Source organism: Tetranychus urticae, chromosome 2, assembly GCF_039701765.1.
Source record: "Tetranychus urticae isolate SD_2017Ah chromosome 2, NJAU_TeUrti_SD_1.0, whole genome shotgun sequence".
NCBI classification, from domain to species: domain Eukaryota; kingdom Metazoa; phylum Arthropoda; class Arachnida; order Trombidiformes; family Tetranychidae; genus Tetranychus; species Tetranychus urticae.
Window position 1 is genome coordinate 15,384,260 of NC_142959.1, and position 20,326 is coordinate 15,404,585.

The following is a 20,326-nucleotide window of genomic DNA, read 5'->3' on the forward strand; positions in this document are numbered from 1 at the left end:
TAGTGTAAATAAGCTATTTCCAGCTTGGTGCAGTTTCTGTTAGGTGAGTGTATCTAATATATTAATACCGTTTTGGTATTTTTCGGTCAAAATTTATCCACACTCAAACGGTCTATAAATTTTCTGTTAATCGCAAATGAAAGGTTTTGGCCTGAAATGTATAATGTAATGTTAATAATAATGTAATACAGTTGATTGCATTGAGTTTGACGGTACTTTTAATTTTCTTTGCGCATCCAATTCCCATCGATGTGAAGGATCACATGATGACATCGTGACGTCGAAAGTTCTCTTTACATACCTCCAAGAACGGAGAAACAGTGACAATCATTGTGAATTCTTCAAAATCAAATAACAGAATTCGCAACAAAAAATGATAAAATGAGAGCGATTGACTGTCAAGTGATCCTTCCTGATTGATTTAGCATATTTATTTTGTCATTTGGCTCATTTGAGTGTTTTCGTTCTGAGTCCCATTGTTTCCTATGGAAGAATTCCCTTACTTTGAACGCTGATATCTCAAGAACCATTCATCGTAGCATTTTCAGCATAAGACCATCGGAAATAAGATTTTTGGAACTTCAATATGGCCTGATAAAAAATTAGAAAAAATCACGCACAGCAAAATGTGACACTTTTACAACTTTGATGATTTACCGAAAAACACCCTGTATTCGAAAAATTTCCAAAGTAGCGCCATACAAAACTTTCACATTTTTTCTATCGAATGGCTTATATCATATCTCTCTAGTATTCATAGTTGCGGAGTTATAAACGCGCCAATGTAGGGATAGTTCATCCGAACACCTAGTATAATGCAGTAATGTATCCATTCAATTTGGATTTCGGTATTTTGATACTAAAATAAATAAAAAAGTCTACAACACCGGGGGTTCCCAAGTGGTCTCCCTCCCAAGTACTAACCCGGCCCGAAACTGCTTAACTTCGGAGATCGGACGGGATCCGGTGTTTTCAGTCTGGTATGGTCGTAGACAATGAATATAGCTCATTACTGCTATATAAACAAAGACTTATTTCAATAGCCCATATCAATATTTTTTTCTTTATTTTATTTTCTTTATTTCTTCTTTCTTTTCTCAAATTCTAAATTCTAATGAGAAAAAGGGACACAGAAAACTTTTCAATCAAATGCCTCGAATAAACGAATTTCTAGGTTGACTTTGTAGGTTTGTAGGGGCATAAAAATTAAGTCCATTAAAAAGTGTTATTCTAGTTATCTTTATTGCAAGCCAATAAATTGTACTGCTACAGTCCATGTGCATACAAACATCTATCAATTAGACGGATATGATTTCAAATTCGTATTTTCAAACACATGTTGGTAAAGTAACAAAGCAACAAAAACACAATTCCTTATTTCGGCCAAAAACCGCCAAAAGTAAATCCATTAAAATTGCAAATAAGCTGGGTAAACATAAATTGCGAGCCATATTCACCTGAGATCAAAACTAGAATCAAAATAGTGTTGAATCGGCTGAATATTTAATCAAATAAATTTTTGATGCACAAAAATTGTTTAACAGACCAAAGATAAAAAATCAGAAATCAAAGACAGAAAATTACTGATCTTAATTTATCTTAATTTACTGACGCATAATTGATTGATTGTTTTTCATAAATTAAATTAAGAAATTTTCCCCGAATATTTTTGTTTACATTTTTCAAATCATTTTTCTTGTTTTTCATTTGTGAAATTTTCTGATTTGTTTTTTTTGTGTTTTATTGAATTTCTCACCTCAATATACTTTAAATTCAATCAACTATAATGTCAAACGTTCAAGCTATCGATGGGTAAGTTATCATCAATTCTTGTTAAATTTCTCAAATACATCAACCGTCTTTTATTTTTTTGTTAGCGTTGTTTTTTGTAGGAATTTCGTCAATAAAGGTTACTGTTATGGACTTGGCTGTAAATTTCTACACGAAAATAGAGATGTCGAGAGACAATACAAAAGGACTGGTAAATTACCGATTGATCTGGCTCGGGAATGGATGAGGTAAGTTCATTTCGCTAGCGTGAATTTTTTCATTTTGATTATTTTTCTTTACAGTACGCAAGAAAAATTAGCTGAACGGAATTCCAATATTTGCCAAGATCAGCTGCAATCCAAATGTTTCCGACAAAATTGCAAGTTTGGCATCCATCATGTCTTTAGGACTGACATGGACGCTGGAAACATTGTCGAGTTTTCATTCAGGCCCGGCCCTAACATGGTTGTAAGTGATTCGTTTGACTTATGATAATCATTCCATTAAATTCTCAACATTTTTATTATTCTCTTTCAAGGACTACATCCAAAATATTTATGGGGATACAAAACCTTGGTCTTCGGATGTTTTATGTCACATCCGAACACCTTTTCCATTGCTTGCTGAGCACATCATAAATGTTCTGGTAAAATATTTCCGCTAGCGGTCATAAAACTTTTTCTAATTTTACTTTTCTTTTCTTTCAGAGACCATTCAGGATTACTGGAAACCAGGTCTCATTTATGTACAATGGACAGAAAATATTACACACAGATACCAATATCACACCTCTATCATTAGATATTGGTAATGGTGTTGATGTTTTCGTTGATATTGTTTTCGCAAAAAATTCACTAGTTTAAATTGAAGGTGTTATTTCTTTTCTCGATTGTTCTTGATTCGTGATCAAGTTTGGATTTTTATTTTCGAAATAAAAATAAACTTCAATCAGTTAATCTGGTCCAAGATTAAAGCTCAATTGGTGAATTCTGTTCTTAATAATTATCTATTAATTAATTTATCGATTGCATAATTTTCGATGAAAACGAGAAAATTTTTGCCTGGTTGTACTTAATCTTTTTGCAGTTTTTCATCCCTGCAAATTAACAGATGATTGTGCCGTCTATGTTGGATATCGAAGGCATCGTAGACGAACTTTTCTTTAACTTCATAGTTTTATCACACTCAATGCTTAGGTAATTCAGAATAGTAATTTTGATAACATGAAGTGCTTTATGTTTTTGTTGAGTTCCCCAGTTTTCATATGTATTTGCTATTCTTTCCAATGTTACTGATATTCACTGATAAGGGTAAGCCTCAACTCGGGTAAGCCATGAATATCTCCAAATTTGTGACCTAACATATTGATTATTTTGTGAAAACAAGATAATCATAGCATTGAAAATTAAGTTACTCCATTAAATATAACGAACTCAGGCGTGGAAGATATTGGCTGATGTCTTAATCCATCATTCATTGTTGAACTCTAAACTTTCATCGAATCGTTGAAATGTTGAAATTATTAAATTCCCTTGTTCAGTTATCAAGTTTATCAGCTATTATCAGTTAAGTTCTGAAGTAACGAGTTTTTTACACAATGGTAAACCATCTTTTTACAATCAACTTTTTGCTAATTCCAGAAGACTGGACAGTCTGATTGAAACTATTAAAGTTTTTCTTCACTTGAGTTTCAGATTCTTGCCTTTTGTGTTCTATTAATATAATATTATTGGGCAACAATCTCACTATTGTAGACTCATTGATCGAATTGCAAGTCGCCTTCTTGTCGAGTCTCTACATAATCTTCATCATTACTCTTATTAGAAAGATGATATTGTTCCTCATTTAACTCATCAAGTCTCATTTCTTGACCAACTTCTCCACCCAATTCATCTTATACTCAGTCCTAATCTTTCCATCTAATTTATATTCTCTTCTTGACCAACGATTGTTTTTGTCCATTGCTTCATCATTTTTCCCTCTCCTTCAGTCTACACACATTTCTGGTTAAATGTCAGCTTGCATAAAATAATAAGGAATCACTGGGAATGATTAAATGATATGAGAGATGAACGTTTCCCTTTCACCCAACCTACATCTTGCACCAGCATTAATCCTCTCTTTTTACAGTCTTCTTTCTCATCTGCCTGTCTCTTGAGGCCATTCAGATATTATCAACATCATCAGATGCACCATGTCATTAGTAATCATTACATGATCTGGTTCAATGTGTGAACAAAAACAGAAGCTTCCCTTTCCAGATAAGTTCAAGTGTAAATGTCAATTTAATGTGTTAAAAAACTTAATGCACCGAGCACAATGGAGACTGTGATCAAGTTACAGTGGGAAGCAAAAGGCTAAATCACAGATTCTTGTGAAACAGTTAATTATTCAAAGTAAACTCTAACCGAGTCAATTGATTATCTTGTTTATCAATAGAGTCTGATGAAATCGCTCAATCAATCAATTACAGGGTTTCCGAGTCAATCATGTTGTACATTTTTATCATCGACAAACTTGATATTCAACATTATTATTGAACAAACAGTTGCAGAAAGATAAATATCATGATACTCATAAATATCATCAGTCTATTTATTAGCTCAACTCATTTCTTTATCAAGATTTTCTCTTCCTTTCATTTTCTTCTACTTCTATCATTGTTATCATATAAATATATTGATATAGCAATACTTATATTTTTCTCTTTCTCTTATCTTTTCTAAAAATGCCCGAAACATAAACTGGCAAGTGAGTTCGCTTCTTAAAACTAATTGAACTATTGAAAATTCGTGAAATACTGCTCTAACCTTAAGTTCGTAACAAATTCAGCTTTTTAGTGAAGGGAAGATTCAGTCATCAGTCATTCGCAAAATTTTTTTCAGTTGATTGTCGAGGTTAATTCCAGGTCTTCCTCTGTTTTTTTGACCAGATTTTTCTCATGATGTACAAAATCATGATAATACCTATAGGCAGTCCTTCTAGGTACACCAATCTCCACGCATTTTTTAATTAGATCACTTTTTCGAACTTTGTTTAGATTGTTGAAAAGATTTTCACACGCAATTAAGAGACATTTTTGAAAACACCAAAATTCCGACTTTTATAAATGACTTATGCCTTTTTCCTGCGATATTCTGAATCTAAATGTTTGTATCTGTTTAATAAAAATCTCTTTAAATTCCTAGCCACAAAAGTAGTTGATAATTAAAGAGTTTAAATTTGTTGCCAAATTTCCCGTGCATAGGTTAGAATAAAACACTTAAGAGGACGGCAATCACTGAAAGAAGTTGAAATGGTACCTCATTGAAGTACTGAAGGCTACTTCAGTCAAGCTATTCCAAGCTTCTTTTCATTGTGAGAAGCTGACCTTAATCAACCTAGATTGAAGAAAGTTGATTACTTGCATTATTTCCTGTTTTCTTATGCGACATAACTCGCAAAGTTTTGCAAGACATCCTCGATTTAGATCCGTTGCCTTTGCTTCTATCATGAAGTGCCAAGAACTGTTTTTGTAAATGGAAATTCATTTAGAAATGTAAATACTGAGCAATTATCGAATCAGATTGCAAAAAATCCGAATCTACTCAGCGAAGCAATGTATAGTGTTGGTAGACTCAGACAAACGCAAACTTTCAGAACACCTCGAAGTTTTTGGAGTGCAAGATGTGGGGTGCTACTTGACATGGTACAGCATTTAGGCACTCCTTATATATTCTTCACTTTTTCCTTTGCTGATTATCATTGGCCAGATCTGTTCAGATTGCTTTGCAAAGACAGAGATATAGCTACGATAACAGAGAAAGAAAGGGCAAAACTCATTATTACTTGCAGGTTCTACACATCCGTCCCGATACACATTTTTTGCAAGATGTCAAGATCCATCAGACTTAGCTGACCTTCTGAATTGTCTAGAAAGGCACACTAGATGTGGTAATCCCCAGAAGGATTCAACGCATTTCGGTTCGATTTTGGTTTCGAAAGTGGATTTTGTCGAATGAACTCTTTTTATGGCAAAAACAAAAGCTCAGCAACTATTGTATATCCATATCGATGCAAGATTCAGTTTTTGCGTATAGCTACAATAAATTGCGTAAAAATTTTAGATACGAGCAATATATGGTCTTAGATGAAAAATTTTTTACATTAAAGGGTGAAATAAATCTTCACAACAGGATTTGGTTACATTGAGCTCATATGGTCTCATAGGTTCCTATCTTTTCTCCAGTCATGTTAATCAGGTAACTTATCGAGAATTTACTCAGTCGTTTTTCATTCCTGGGTTCCAAATCAATTGGAATCAGCTTGGTTTCAACAAGACGGACTGACTCATCACTGCATTAATGAAACACGAGCCTTTTTGACTCAACACGATGGAACTAGACTTATTAGCCGTCGTAGTGAGTGATGGTCTCCAAGTTCGTGCGATCTTAATCCGTTAGATTATCTTTGGGGTTTTATCGACAGTCGAGTACGGCACACACAGCCAAAAGCGTCAAGTCAATTTAGAAATTCAATTGATAAATTCAAAACTACTCTCAAATGTTACTAAATACCATTGAAAATTTCACTAAACGAACCAATAAATGCCTAGAAATTAAAACTGTCACTTTTTTCACCCTTATTAAATTCATGATCGATTCATAAATGAAACTTTTGTTTGTAAAGGGTGTTAAGGTTTATCTCTATCAAAATAAGGGGGAAGAGATATAAGATTACCGAAAGATTAAGCTGAAAATGATAACTGTTTCCCCTATTTTGGTAGAAATAAACCTTAACAGTCATTATTTCGTTTACATTTTTGTTAACATCATTCTATCAAATTAAGATAATTTTAACACACTTTATCTACCTTGATTTTCAATAAATCCAATTGACAATATCTCTTTAAGCTTAGCTACCAAGCCGATAGCAAAAAGAGCTGGAAGAGCAAAGAGTGAGCTGACGAGTTCTATTTTACACTTACCGAGTTGAGTATCTAATAAACCTGATAAGATCTCTTTTTCAAGTCAAAACTTGGATTCTGGATTGAAGTTTATGAATCGTAAACGATCACTTAATAGTCCTAATAACCCTGATTTCTTCTAAGCAAAATTCTTAGATATTTGTTGAGTTATAAGGTTAAGGTCACAAGAGATGACTGGGCATTGGTTTTGACATTTGATTAACCCAATAAAATTGCCAGAATACGACTAATCAAGTTATTATATAATATTTTTCATTAGCAAAACTCGAAATATTAATGATTCTTTTGCTGAATAAAGATGACTTTAGACTAACAAACATTTCTCATCAGTCAAAAAAACTTTGCTCTTTCATCATCTCGAGCTATCAGATTTAATTTAATTTATCACTTATAACACAAAGGTTACATCTCGCAGTGGACAAAGATCAAAACTGTGTCATCCAGAGAAAATCAAGTTAATCAGATTTTAAATGGTTGAATTGAAGATAAATGAAATGAAATGGATAAAAGCGAAACAATCAAAGTAAAAAAGCAATAAAAAAAGTAACAATGTCATAATGAATAAAGGTCAATTAAATTGAAAGATTCGTTATTTCATAGCAACATTGCCAATTGAAAGATTACAAGCGATAAACTGGAAATAAAAAATTGATGAAACAAGTGAACAATCACATGAAATTGGAATCAAATAATTGATTGTCACCAAGGCAAACCCATGAAACTGCAAGATGATTAAAAATAGGCTCACAATTCCTACTTTTGACTAAAACTTGAAACTAGTCAACACCAAAAATGTTTAATTGCAATTATCAAATTAACTTTTCCTTCCCTTTTCAACCAAAAGTTGATTACCAGAGAAACTCAAACTTACAAAATATTGCAATAAATTATCACAATTATCTGAAAATGACTTGGAAAGCGACAAGTAAAAGACGATAAAAAGGAAAACAAAAAGTCTTGAAACCTAATTGTATTCCAATGCAATCAACAATTCATGCTATAATTCATGCAAAATTCATTGTTTGCTAATCCAATTAAAAGTAAACTAATTTTCAATCTTGCTGTTAAATATTACAGAGCATTCATCAAACAATGTTTCCAGAGTTTTCATCATTAACTTCTCTTTTTCCCTGTGAAACAATTAAAACTAATCCACCTCAAGAATAGTAGATTCAAACAATGGCTCCCAGTATTTACCGTCTCACACAATCAATACTTGTTTACCATTTTCACTGTTGTTTCATTCACAATTAATTTCATCATCTTACAATTCATCAATCTTGAAACAAGGCAAAAAGACGTAAAATCAGAAGCAAGTTAAAGATGAGACGAAATAGTTTATCTTGTTAGCTTTTTGTTGTTTTGCCATCTTCTCGTTGTTGTGATACTCTTTTGTTAACATTCAATTCCTGGGTTCAACAAATTTTCTTCCCATTTAATTCAATTAATGCTTCTTCTCTATCATTTCCCTTCATCATTCCAATGATCTTACTAACGATCATGATGACACTCGAACCAGTTAAATTGTTTCTTTGTTTTTCTCTCTCTCTCTCTCTCTTTTCCATTCTCTTTAAATCAAAATCAATTTGAAATACTCTTGTAAACATTACATTAAACAAATCAAATAGTCAAACGTTGTACTTGAAATGTAAAGAGGATTTGTTGAATCGTTAGTTTACTCGATACCAACGTTGACGAAGAAAATGTTTTGAAAACAATATTTTCTCGTTAAAGGTTGATCAAGGAAAATGCATGTTGACATAACGAGGCTAACCTTGTTCATTATTAAGGTTAACGATAATGTTGATATACATAATTTGGGATAAAATAATCTTACCTCCATTTGTTGTGCAAATAATTTTAAGAGTATCACCTTCATTGTACGGTCCAATAAGACCTTTAAGATTAACTTCATCTGGATTTGTTATAATAGGCTCTTCTGGTGGAACTGTTGGGAATACAAAAGAAGAGTTTCAATTAGAGTTTGATGGAAAAATTTAAATTTAAAATTATGAAAAGAACGAAAACAAAGAAAAGAAAGAAAAAGGCATTTTTTTCGTTGCTGCATTGATCAATGTTGAAGGGTTAAATGAAGATCTTAGTCGAGGTTGAAAATGAATAAATGTAAATATTGATAATATTGATAAAGAAGGATTTTTCCGTCTAAAAAAGAGATTTACAAACTGAATTATCTGGATTTTCAAGAATCTTTTTTTCTCTTCTTCTTCTTCTTGCAGACTTTGCGCTTCATTTTCATTTCTTTATTCACTCATTCATTCATTTTTTGCTCTTGTTACTCTTTCGTACTTTACTTAGCACTTTTGTTTATCTTTCCTTGCTTCATGGAGAAGGGATGAAAATTTCAATTCTCTAGAGGAATTAGCATCATTGATAGTTTGAAAGGATTAAATAATGATTTTTGTTCTTGTTTTTGTTTAATTTTCCCTGTTTAACCAACACTGATTCACTTTGCTTCTTTGCTTTAGTCTACTGTTGATTGAAAAATCTTTACTTCAATGTTACCTCCTCAAGCTTATTTACATTCTGTTGAATCTTTTCATGTATTTAATGCGTTCTTACGATTTGTGCATCAAAACTCTTTCAGATTTACTCTTGTTTAAACAACCGACTTCAAGACTTTCATTCTCACAAAACTAAACAATTTTTTTCAAGTCAAAAGGGAAAACCTTTTTCGACGGGGAAAAAATTAACCAAGTCAACTGACCAAAACATTTTCTGATTAAATTATGCAAACTGAAACTCAATTTTACAGTATAAACATCAAGTCTCTCATGGCAATAATATGTGTGTAAGCAATGTTTAAAAAAAATTGGAATTATTCATTCTTTTCAAGGTCAAGTTTCTAGGTATTGAATATGGAAAAAGGAAAATCTCCTGATTTTGAAAGAAGTAGAAAGGTGATAAAGTAACAAGTTGACGAGTTGCGCTTCGCTTTGAACGAAAGAGTGGAATGAGTTCAAACTTGGTATAGAAGTTTGCAGGGAAAAAGCTTGGAAGCATCGAATTTTCAAGGTCATTTTTCATGAATTCGCCCATTCACGTGTTGAAGTTTGTTTGTATTTTTTCAATGTCTTGTTGTCACTCTTGAACAGATTCATCATTATATCACTGATATCTGTCGAAACACGACAATTATAAAAACTCATGAAAATATCGTTTAAAATAAATGGACTAACGCTTCAAGCTCCTTTGGCGAGCGATTGTCTGAACTTGTATCAAATCAAATTGGTTGAATAAACTCCGGTCAATTCAAAAGCTGAAAGGGTCGAGAAAATTCAACTGACAAAATGACTTGATAATCTTAGAAAAGGTAACATGAAGTTTTCCTGCAATTATCATTGAAGAGTACTTAAAGTATTACTTGACTGCAAACAGGTAAACTATAACACAATTGTATAAAAAAGATTGTAAATTTTGGACAATTCCACTTTTCATGCTATTCCATTGAACGAGAAGATGAAAAATGAAAACAATAAACAGTGAAAAACAGGTTAACTTTGATTGTCCATTTTATCTCATTCCATCATCATTTCCGTTTCCGGGTAAACAATTGAGTAGTTAACAGGAAAGGGGGAAAACGAAAGGGAAAAGTCTTTATCAACAGTAGAAAAATCTGTTCTCTTGATGTTCCAATGAAAAAAAATGTACTCTTTCAACGCAACATAATTGGTTGTTGACAATAAAAGGAACCAAAATTGTTTCAAAAGACAAAAGAAGAGTGAAAAAAAAGTTGAACAAAACTGTGATAAACAAGAATCAATCGAGATTATTAAAAGTCAATTTAAAATGTCAAAATAAAGCAAAGGAAAGAAAAAAGAAGAAAGAAAAATGACAAAATTGAATAAACTTTAGGCTTACCAATTACTTTTAAACTGATAACAGTGTTTATTGTTCGAGCTTTCTTAAAGTCAACTCGACATCGATATTCACCAGAATCGGATAAACGAACTGGATCAATTTTTAAAAAAGCTGGTCTATTATGGAGATTGAAGAATGCTCGACCTTGTTTGTCATCAAACACAAAAAAACAGGGAAAACATGATCCATGGACAAGGGTTAAAGACCAAGAAAGCATGTTGATTCATTTTTACATATCATTGACATTTTATCCATCATGACAGGTCATTTATCCATTTTGTACAAGGTTCAATAACAGGGAAAAGCAGAAAGTAGGCAAGAAAAAGGTAAAGAAGAAAAGTAAGCAAAAATGATGATTATAAAGAGCTTTTTCTTCTTCTCACTTTATCCTCATCTTTTCTCTTCTCTCAACCTTTCCTTCATTTCTAGGTTAAGGTGCAAGAGGTAAAGAAGAGCATCATGATGAGAAGGTGGAAAAAGTTGAGACCAAATGAGAGTGAATGAGCATTAATAATGTAATAGATGAAGAAGATGGAAAAGTGCAAGATTGACAAGAATTGATGTTAAAAGTAGAAAAGGTTTTCTACAGAAGAAGATGATAATGTTGATCCCCTGGACACGAGTTTGCTGTATACTGATCATTTTGATGCGTAATGAAAGGTGTAAATGGGTTGTACAAGCAAACAATAATAATCTTTTGGTAAGAAAATTTTTCCTCCAAAACTTGCGATACTTTGATGGGAAAAGGTAGTTCAGTGTCACTCTTGTCTTTACCTTCCGAGACATTTAAAGAAACTCATTTTTCTCAATTAATAGACTCGATTAGAGTGAAAATTTGAACCCTCAAATGATTCCATTTTGCTCTTCATTTACTTTTCCCATTTTTTCCTCCCTTTTGGTATAATCTTCTGCTCTCCTCCCAGTCTATCCACCTTTTGTCTACCTTGGTGCTTACCTTGAAGAACAGTTGCAATCAGTGTTCGTGCTTGATCCAATGTTCCTAAATGGCGAGATTTTTGGAAAAGAAAAAAGTTTATTATTTATTCATTGAATGTAAAGAGTAAAATATAATGGCGAACCATTTTGTCGCTTGTAAATGAATTGACTTTTCAAATGTTTTCACGGAAAGACTCATCATCATGATTATCTTGGGTAAAAGACAACAGTTTAACAGTTGAAAAGGCTTTCAACTCGGGATTAACCTTCACATGGGAGAAACTAATTCAAGTACAATAATAGTGTTTAGACCATTAAGAATACAGAATAAAGAATCTTAACCTTGATCTTGACTTATTTTCTTTTGAAATTTGTTTCGTGATAAACATTGATTTAAAGCAGACTCGACTGGTACAACAAACTCGATGAATTTCAAGTTTACTTTTTGATTGCCTTTTCCAATTTGTTTATTCATTGTCGATCAAATCGTTTCTTTTTCATTTTATAATCATACCAATTGAAATTTTGACAAAATGGTGATAAAAAAGAAAATAAATTATTCCAAATTGATAGTGATTTTATTTACTCGACAATTCCCTGAGTTATTACCGCTGAAATTGAATCAGTTTTACATGAATCACAAGATTAAAATGCTTCCATTGACATTTCAAGTTTTAATAGAGAAATAGTTTCAACTGAATCAAATCAGATCGACGACGAAAAACCGAATGAGCGAAAATCAAAAAGGTGAAAAAATTCATTTTTCCGTTGAAAGAACAGAATGATAGAGAATCGTTCTTGGAATGATCGAAATGAAGTTTTGAAATTTTTCTTATAAAAAATGTTCCAAATGGAATTCTCATTCAGAAAATATATTCCTTTTGATAAATACTTGGTAAAGTAACTCTACTTTGGTTGCAAGGGAAAGGCTTTGATATCAAATGTCCATTTTTACTGTTGTTCAACTGATTCTTTGGGCGAAGAAAAACTTTTGTCATTTCCTTTTTTTTCATCTTTCATTGCCTTTTCGTCTTATCCTTTATATTGTATATTTATATACATTTTATCCATTTCTTAGTGTCAGTTACATGCAACTCTAGTTTACAATATTCATTGAAACAAAAAGTGATATTCCATGTTTTTCCGTTCAGAATGCGATACTTGAGAATGTTAAAGATGAATAAAGGGAGCAGAAAAAAGGTAAAAGAAAAAGAATGATGTTTGCAAGATTCTTGACAAGAGAAGTAAAAGGCAATTTAATGATGGTTTCAATGGCGAAGAGGCACAAAAAGGTTAGAAGATTCTTTTTCATCTTCATCATCATGATCTTGTTGGCATAAAAAAGAGTAAAACTTGTTTTTTCTTCTCTCTCTCTTCTTTCTTGGCCTTTTCTCTATCCTTTCCTTTCTCAAGCCTTTTACCTTTACAAGGTAATCAGTTTCAGTCTCAAGAATTAAATATAATATCATTTATCAGATTGATGTGTTCATGGAAGAAGAAATATATATTTATAAAAGGTAAACGTTAAATGTGGTTATTTTAACTGATGATCATGATGATGATCATCAAATGAAAAGATATCATTGAATTCATTATTCTCAATGCAAATTGTATTTGCAAAACTTTTGTTTTCCTCCATGTTACTCTTGGTGAATCGAGTGAATGTGAAAAGGATAAATAAATGATCGTAAGCATTTAGTTTTTTCTTTCGACTCATTCTTTATTCGCAAATTCTACTTTTTTTATTTTTCTATTTTCTCTTATAATTTATCTTTTTTTGTACTGTATTTTCAAAGACGAGACATTCTTTATCATTGTCGAACTATTTGTTAGCTTTATCGCAACTATTTAAACTTCAACTAGGATTGAAAATTGTTTCAATCGATTTGCAACAAAACTTGGAAACGGCAAAAATTTTCATCAATTTTATTCAACTATTACTTTTTTGTTCATCAAACTTGAATAAAAACTTATAAACTAATCTCATACATGAGATTTGTTCAAAAATTGAATGTTCAGGGCTATTCAGCTATCTTTACCGATGTTAAACGGATAAATCTTGTCCTGTGATTGACCTTGAGGCCTCAGATTTCTTATAAGAAAATTCCGTCGATACTTGTTTGCTATATTTCAAGGTCATTTGTCGGAAATCGCTCCTAACAATATTAGAGGTCAAACTAAGGTCACATCATACTTTTCAAACTCTAATAATCGTGCTGGTTCAGTCGCGTCACTCTTACAAACGTGCTTCATGAGTTATCCACATTTAATTTGAGAATTTAATTCACATAAAATGCACGATTTTCAGAGCTCATAATCCGATTTCGGATGGTTCCGAAATCCAAAACTTCGTCTGGTAATTCATTACTCATTCTAAAATTATTATTTATTCCCCAGTTGGCAAAAATTTGTTGAGAATTAGCACGGGTGAAATTTATTTCAACGCGAACGATGATATTCAGAATTAACAAAAACTCTAAAAGTGTAAAGCTCAGACATCTTGTATGACAATGCTTTGAATTTAAATTTAACAATTTAGAATTTGGCTTTTTAAAGCGATTGTGGTGTCATCTATCTTCCGCGTGTTCTCAAGTAAAGGTTTTTCTCATTTTCTGGGTCTCGCCAATTTTTATCATGACACATAGATAAGAAATATTGTAACACATTGAATTGCCTAAGAATCGCATTCAGTTCGTTATATCCTCCCAATGGTTGGATAAGAGACATAAGCTATGCACTTTTCATAAAAAATGCGATTCTACCGATTCTCAAATTAAAATGTGGATAACTCATGAAGCACGTATGTTAGAGTGACGCGACTGAACCAGCACGATTATTAGAGTTTGAAAAGTATGATGTGACATTAGTTTGACCTCTTATATTGTTAGGAGCGATTTCCGACAAATGACCTTGAATGACTTTGACCTTGAAATATAGCAAATAAGTATCGGCGGAATTTTCTTATAAGAAATCTGAGGCCTCAAGGTCAATCACAGGACAAGATATATCCGTTTAACATCGGTAAAGATAGCTGAATAGCCGTGTATATGTGTGTCAAAAGTCTGAGTGATTGAAGTACTGTTTGGTTTAAGATTTTTCAAGAATAAGAAAGAACACATTTTTTCGAAATTAACTCAACAAGAATTTTGTACATTCTTTTCTATAAATACTTATTTGATTGTTTTTCGAGAATTTTGAGACGCACGAGTTCTCTGAAAAGTTGCAACTGTTTGCACAAATTATTGAGTGAAGATGCGAATCAAAATTACAGCAGTTTTGGCTATTTTGTATCTTTTCGATATCTTTTGTCATATTTCAAGTTCAAGGTCATGCTAGGGCATTTTTCGTGAATCGCGCAGGAAGACTTTAGAGATCATTTCATAATTTTTGACCTTGGAAAATTATTCTGATGAAGTTTTGACCTTCTGTTATTAGTACTTATCGATTTATTATGCTTTAGATCGATCGACCGATTTTCTGTTTCAAGAATAAGATCATTCTTTCAGGAAATCAAAGGATAAAATCTCTTATTCAAAGACAGCAGAAAGTCACGTTCACAGAAGCACTATGAAAGGTTTTGATTTTTATCTTGATATTTAAAGTTGCCCTTTTTGATCTCAAAATCCCATAACTAAAAAATCTCATGTTAAAAGATTTTGTAATAATGCTTTAATTTTTAATAATAAGGGTCCTTACTCGATAAGGAGGAAAAAAGGCTCTTCGTTTATTTTGTAATCTTACTATTTGCATTGATCGCAGTAATTTGCTTTCTCCGAATCAAATACAGTTTAGAGATGATAAGGTTCCCATTCCGTTGCATGAATTTTGTTTTCAGTGGAAAAACTAACTTTAACTTGATCAATAGAGAGTTGCGAATCATTCATGAGAAGTTTCAGTTAACCAACTTTTCTCATTGGATAATATTGTTTTTTCCTTACTTTTCTCATTCAATGTTGAAATTGTTTTAAATCACTATTCACATGTAATTGGCTAATTAAATTAATGATAACAACAATTGAGTTGATGATAATGATTAGAAAAAAGCAAGTCAAAATGAGATGAAATAAAAAGGGAAAATAGGAAACGAAAAAAAACAGCAAAAAACAGAAAAAAAACAGAAAAAGCAAAAAATATCAAAAGGTTTCTAGATATTGATTGTAATAATTACTCAAGTTACTCTTTTCATTATTGCACACACAACGAGAAGCAAGACAAGCTAAATTATAATCATTTTCACTTTTTTTCAATCAATGATTTTTCTCTCCAAAATCGTTATCTTTTCCGCTACAACTGAAAATTGTTTCTCAGAAGAACTGATTTTTCCTCATAATTCAAGGTTTTGTGTAACCTAAGAAAAAAAGAATATTTTCTCTTGGAAAATCGTTGAACGAATGTTCAATGTTTCACCATTGGCAACACTTTTAATTTCAGCGTTTTCTTTGTTTTCCATTTCTTTCATCATGAGTCATGTAATCCTTTTTAAATTGTTTTTGATATCGTTACAGAAAAGGACAATCTTTACGTTGTGATTGATGTAATTTGATATCAACGAAAAATAATACCAAGGAAAGGATGAAGAAAAGGTGAAATCAGAGGAGAAGTTGATGAGGATGAGGAAAGAGGAGAAGAAAAATGGTGACAAAGATAAGGAGAGAATAATTTAGTCGATTCCAATGTGAATAACCTGAATAATCCATCAGAAAATTTGGAATCAATCACATTTGTTCGTCTTGACTGTTTGGACAAGAGAGAAAAGGAATAGACAGTGAAATGAGAAAAGCTCAGCAAAGTCAAAGTTGACCGTAAAAAAAGAGAAGAAGAGAAAAAACAAAATTCGAAATTCAAGGAAGGAAAGGAAGGAAAGGAAAAGAGAAAATGATGAGAAACAAATAGAACCCTTGGAATGAGTGAACTTTTCAAGACAACTCAATGATCCATGAAATAAGGTGCATTCCGTATCATTATTCATTCCAATCATTTTCAATAATAACATCAAAAGTGGTTTCAAAAAATAGGTTATCAATTTGTTTCGAGAGCAGAATCTTTTCAATCCGATAATTATTTTTGCTGGTGAAATCGAGACTCGTTTTAATTGACTTTTCTTGTCACAGTTTACTTTTACTGATGTACTTAAATACTTAACTCGTTTCATTTCATTGTTAAGGTAATATCTCATTGAGTTGCCCTGGAAACTCTTTCAGTTCTCATTTCTTTCATCATCTTAATTCTCTTTCAAGAGAACAATATTGAGAGGGAAAAAACAAGATTAAATCAACTAACTGTTGATGATCCTCTGCAATTTAACACTGAATATTGAAATTGCAAAACTTCTTTCGTCTCATCACGGAAAAAGAGAATCATCTTGAAACATCTTGAAAGAATTGCATCGAGAATGAAGCTAACCTTACCATCGAATCGGGTATTGCTACCGATGACGCATTAGTGGCTTCAAAACGTCCTCAATTTGTTGTCAATATTTTTTTGTGCTAAGAAACAGAATGAATACTTGTTAGTTCAACGCTCAAAGCGCAAAAAGTTTTGCCGGTTCAAACTTTTTCCATTAGATCAGGCATACAAGAGAAAATGGCACTAACTTTAAATCCGTTTAATTAACGAGTTGCTTTGAATTGAATATTGAACAATCGAATCGCGGAAAATTTAACTAGGAAACATTTCTATTCAAAACTGATTTGACCCAGAAGCTTCGTTTCTACCTGTTAGCTTGCTAATAATAATGCTATTCCCAGTGAGAATTTGGATAAAATAAAGAAGATGTTGCACAACAACTGAAAGTTACGAGTAAAAACGTATTTCAATTGATGACAATTTTTGAAAAGTTAGTCTCAATCAAATGCTTTTCATGTCTCTCAATTGGTATTTATCTTTTCTCATTCAACCTTCACTTTGAATCATCCTTCTCAACATGCAGTTTCTCTTCAATCATCTATTTGGCTTCTATTTCATTTACCCATTTCACCCAATCCATCAACCTATTCCTGTTATCCTTTATCTTCAATTTAAGAGTAAAAGATATCTTTTAAAAGTTGATGAAAATTGAAGGGATTTTCTATCCATTATATCTCAATATCAACAGAGGTAAAGAGAGAAGAAGAGACGGGAGAAGATGAAGATAAAGAGAGATAAACATATTCCCCTTCTGTAGATGCATTTCAAGAGAAGAAGAAGAGGAAGAAGAAAAGGAAACATTCTTTTGCAACCTTGTTCTTCCCTTTCTACCTCAATCACTCCATATCAACCCTTAACATCCATTAAACAACTTGGTTTCAATGCTCAACTTGCAGTCATTTAAAGTTGCCTTTCGTTGAAACAAGAAAAGCAAAACTTTAATCATATCTTTAATTAGCTGATATTACACCGAGTAAAGTTAACTTTGCTTTATTATGTTTCTTCATTTGACTCGAGCATCATCATCATTATCATTATCATCATTGATAATAGCCACCAGAGGTCGATTGGTAATGATACATGTTATGATGATGATTAGGTTGGCTAAAGATATTTGCCATTTCAAGTCAGAGTAAAAGAAGCAAAGGGAAGAAGAAGAAGAAGAGAAAAGAAAAAATGAAAGAGCAATTGAAAGATACTTTGATAGCCATTAAAGGAGAGCAGAAAAACAAAATGAACAGAAGACTGGCTTTAATTCACTTTAAATCTGATTATCAAGCAAACCATTGGAAAGCCAGTGTTGGTGAAAGAAAAAGAAAAAAGTAAACTCTTCGAACTTGTTTAGCATTTTCAGCATCTTTTCCTTTCTTTCATCTTTCCCTTTAATTCGCCTTGTTTTTCTTTCATCATTATCATCTCATTCCTAATTCACCTTTACTCCATTTCAAGCTGCAAAAATTTGTCCAAGAAGGAAAAAAAAGGTAAAGAGAAGACGAGAGAAAAAAGAAAACAGAAAAACTCAATTTCTCATGGGAATTTGACGGTAAATTTGAAGGATAAAAAGAAGTTAAATGTCAAAAATATCGTGAAAAAGGTAAACTCGAACAAGTGAGTCAATATGAGAATGATAGCAAACAAGGAAGAGAAAACGTGGAAAAAGGATATAAATATGGTTACTTGAATCATGAATTGGAATCAAATGGTAAAATGATAAAGGTAAGCTGGGAGTGAGATAAAGCTTTGGGTTACCTTGAAAAGTATTAACAATAAATGCTAAATAAATACAAGTTATTCATCTTCCTGTTGCCTGTCAAGTAGGAAAGAGCAAGGAAAAGAAATGGAAAAATTGAGAAAAGAGAGAAAAAAAGATGATAGAAAGAGATGGAACCAGAAAAGGAGAAACCGGAGGATCAAAATTGGATAAAGAAGATGGTATAAGCTCAGGTTAACAGGGAGGCAAAACATGATTGAAAGCAAGCTCTGAAGATGCAAAGATACGATTCATTTTTGAATGCAATGTGAAACAAATGATTTGTTGGAAAAGGAAACAAGAGCACTCTTTTGCCTGTTTTGGGCTAGACTGATCTCTAGTGAATTAACGTAAACTTTTGCATGATAATGAGTTGAATAATTGGTTTAATTTGATTTAATACCTTGTTATTATCAATGTAATCATTTGTTTACCTTGGCGAGTTTGCTTTCGCTTCGAAAAAGTATCAAGTTTAGAGTTTCGTTTTTGTTTCGAGTTTAAATTGTAATCATTTTTGTCAATTTTATCAACTTTTTTCTTCGCCAGATTAGCTGAGCAGGAATTGGCGGGAATTTTTTTCTTGCGTTTTATTTCGACTTTTTGGATTATCTTGCAAATTGGTTTGAAATGTTTTTTTGCTTCACAAATTTCAATTGAGCAAAAGTTGATGAAAATAATGACGGTGAAATTGTGAAGTGAAGAAGAAGAAATTGTCTGAAATGTTGAAAAATGTTGAGAAAGTGGATGAAAGAGGAAAAAATATGCACTCATAATTCAAGCCAATTTAAGGTTTAAAACAGTTGCATGAAAATGATTCTGAGAATGATTTTGAGAATTCAGTTCACATAGAAGAATCTGAAACTAACTCATGATGATGATTATGATGATGATGAACTTTATGTTTTTACTGCTTTTGAACAAGATAAGTTCAGACGAAAATGATGTTCTCATAATGTTACTAATAATGTTCTTAATAAATTATCATGGAAGGCGAACGAATAAAGAGAAAGATAAATTCAGTTTTCCATTTGTTTTAAGGATCATTGATTAATTTTCTCCTCTTTTTTTTCTTTTCCTTTTTTCTTCACTTTTTTTCTCTCTGTTTTACTCTCGTTATTTGGTAGAGTAGCACTACTGAACATGAACTATACATGAGAATTGAACAATGAAACGAAAATAAAAACCATATTAATAATGGATACCGAGTTGAATGAATGAAAATTGAATTTATCAAAATACGAAGAGAAGAGAAAAGAAGCGAAATGAAGTAAAACAAGAATTTATTTCAATGAATTTGGTTAAAGGAAGAGAAGCAAGAAAATGATCGATAATGTCAATCATGGAATAAAATAATTCTTCAATTGATTGATGTTATGGTCAGCTTGATTTATGACAAACTAATTGCAACGATTTCCGAGTTCGTTACTTTAAACGAAATGATATAACATTTAGTTCTGAAGAAATTGAATAATTTTAATTTGAGTGTTTACTTACAGTGTGCGACTGCGAGCAAGTTTAAATATTCCGACAATTATTTAAAGTCTTTTACTTTCGTCTTTCAATCGGCTCTGCATCTAAAAATTTTCGAGTCGAAAATTTAGATAAGTACAAGCTTCTCC

At 31.9% G+C, this 20,326-nt stretch overlaps 2 protein-coding genes and 1 non-coding gene across 4 annotated transcripts in view; 1 reads left to right on the plus strand and 2 right to left on the minus strand.

Annotated features, from left to right (window-relative positions):
• LOC107370167 (uncharacterized) overlaps window positions 1–20,326 on the minus strand; it is a 77,183-nt gene that overhangs the window by 11,458 nt on the left and 45,399 nt on the right. Inside the window, exons 3-5 of the mRNA XM_015938156.3 lie at window positions 11,571–11,615; window positions 10,616–10,759; window positions 8,574–8,684 (exon numbers count right to left, since the gene is read on the minus strand). Coding sequence (XP_015793642.1) covers window positions 8,574–8,684; window positions 10,616–10,759; window positions 11,571–11,615 — 300 coding nt within the window. The remainder of the gene's footprint in view (window positions 1–8,573; window positions 8,685–10,615; window positions 10,760–11,570; window positions 11,616–20,326) is intronic.
• On the minus strand, window positions 876–994 carry LOC112539848 (5S ribosomal RNA). The gene has a single exon (XR_003083821.1). It is a non-coding gene; the product is annotated as a 5S ribosomal RNA (ribosomal RNA).
• Window positions 1,627–2,749, plus strand: LOC107370175 (uncharacterized). 2 transcript variants are annotated; one of them, XM_015938168.3, is made up of 5 exons: window positions 1,627–1,812; window positions 1,878–2,018; window positions 2,073–2,238; window positions 2,309–2,416; window positions 2,478–2,749. In XM_015938168.3, exons 1-5 carry the CDS (start codon window positions 1,787–1,789, stop codon window positions 2,631–2,633), a joined length of 597 nt encoding a protein of 198 aa, XP_015793654.1. In that variant the 5' UTR covers window positions 1,627–1,786; the 3' UTR covers window positions 2,634–2,749. The 2 variants fall into 2 exon arrangements, with proteins under 2 accessions (XP_015793654.1, XP_089123199.1); XM_089267073.1 differs by having other exon boundaries at window positions 1,659–1,812; window positions 1,893–2,018.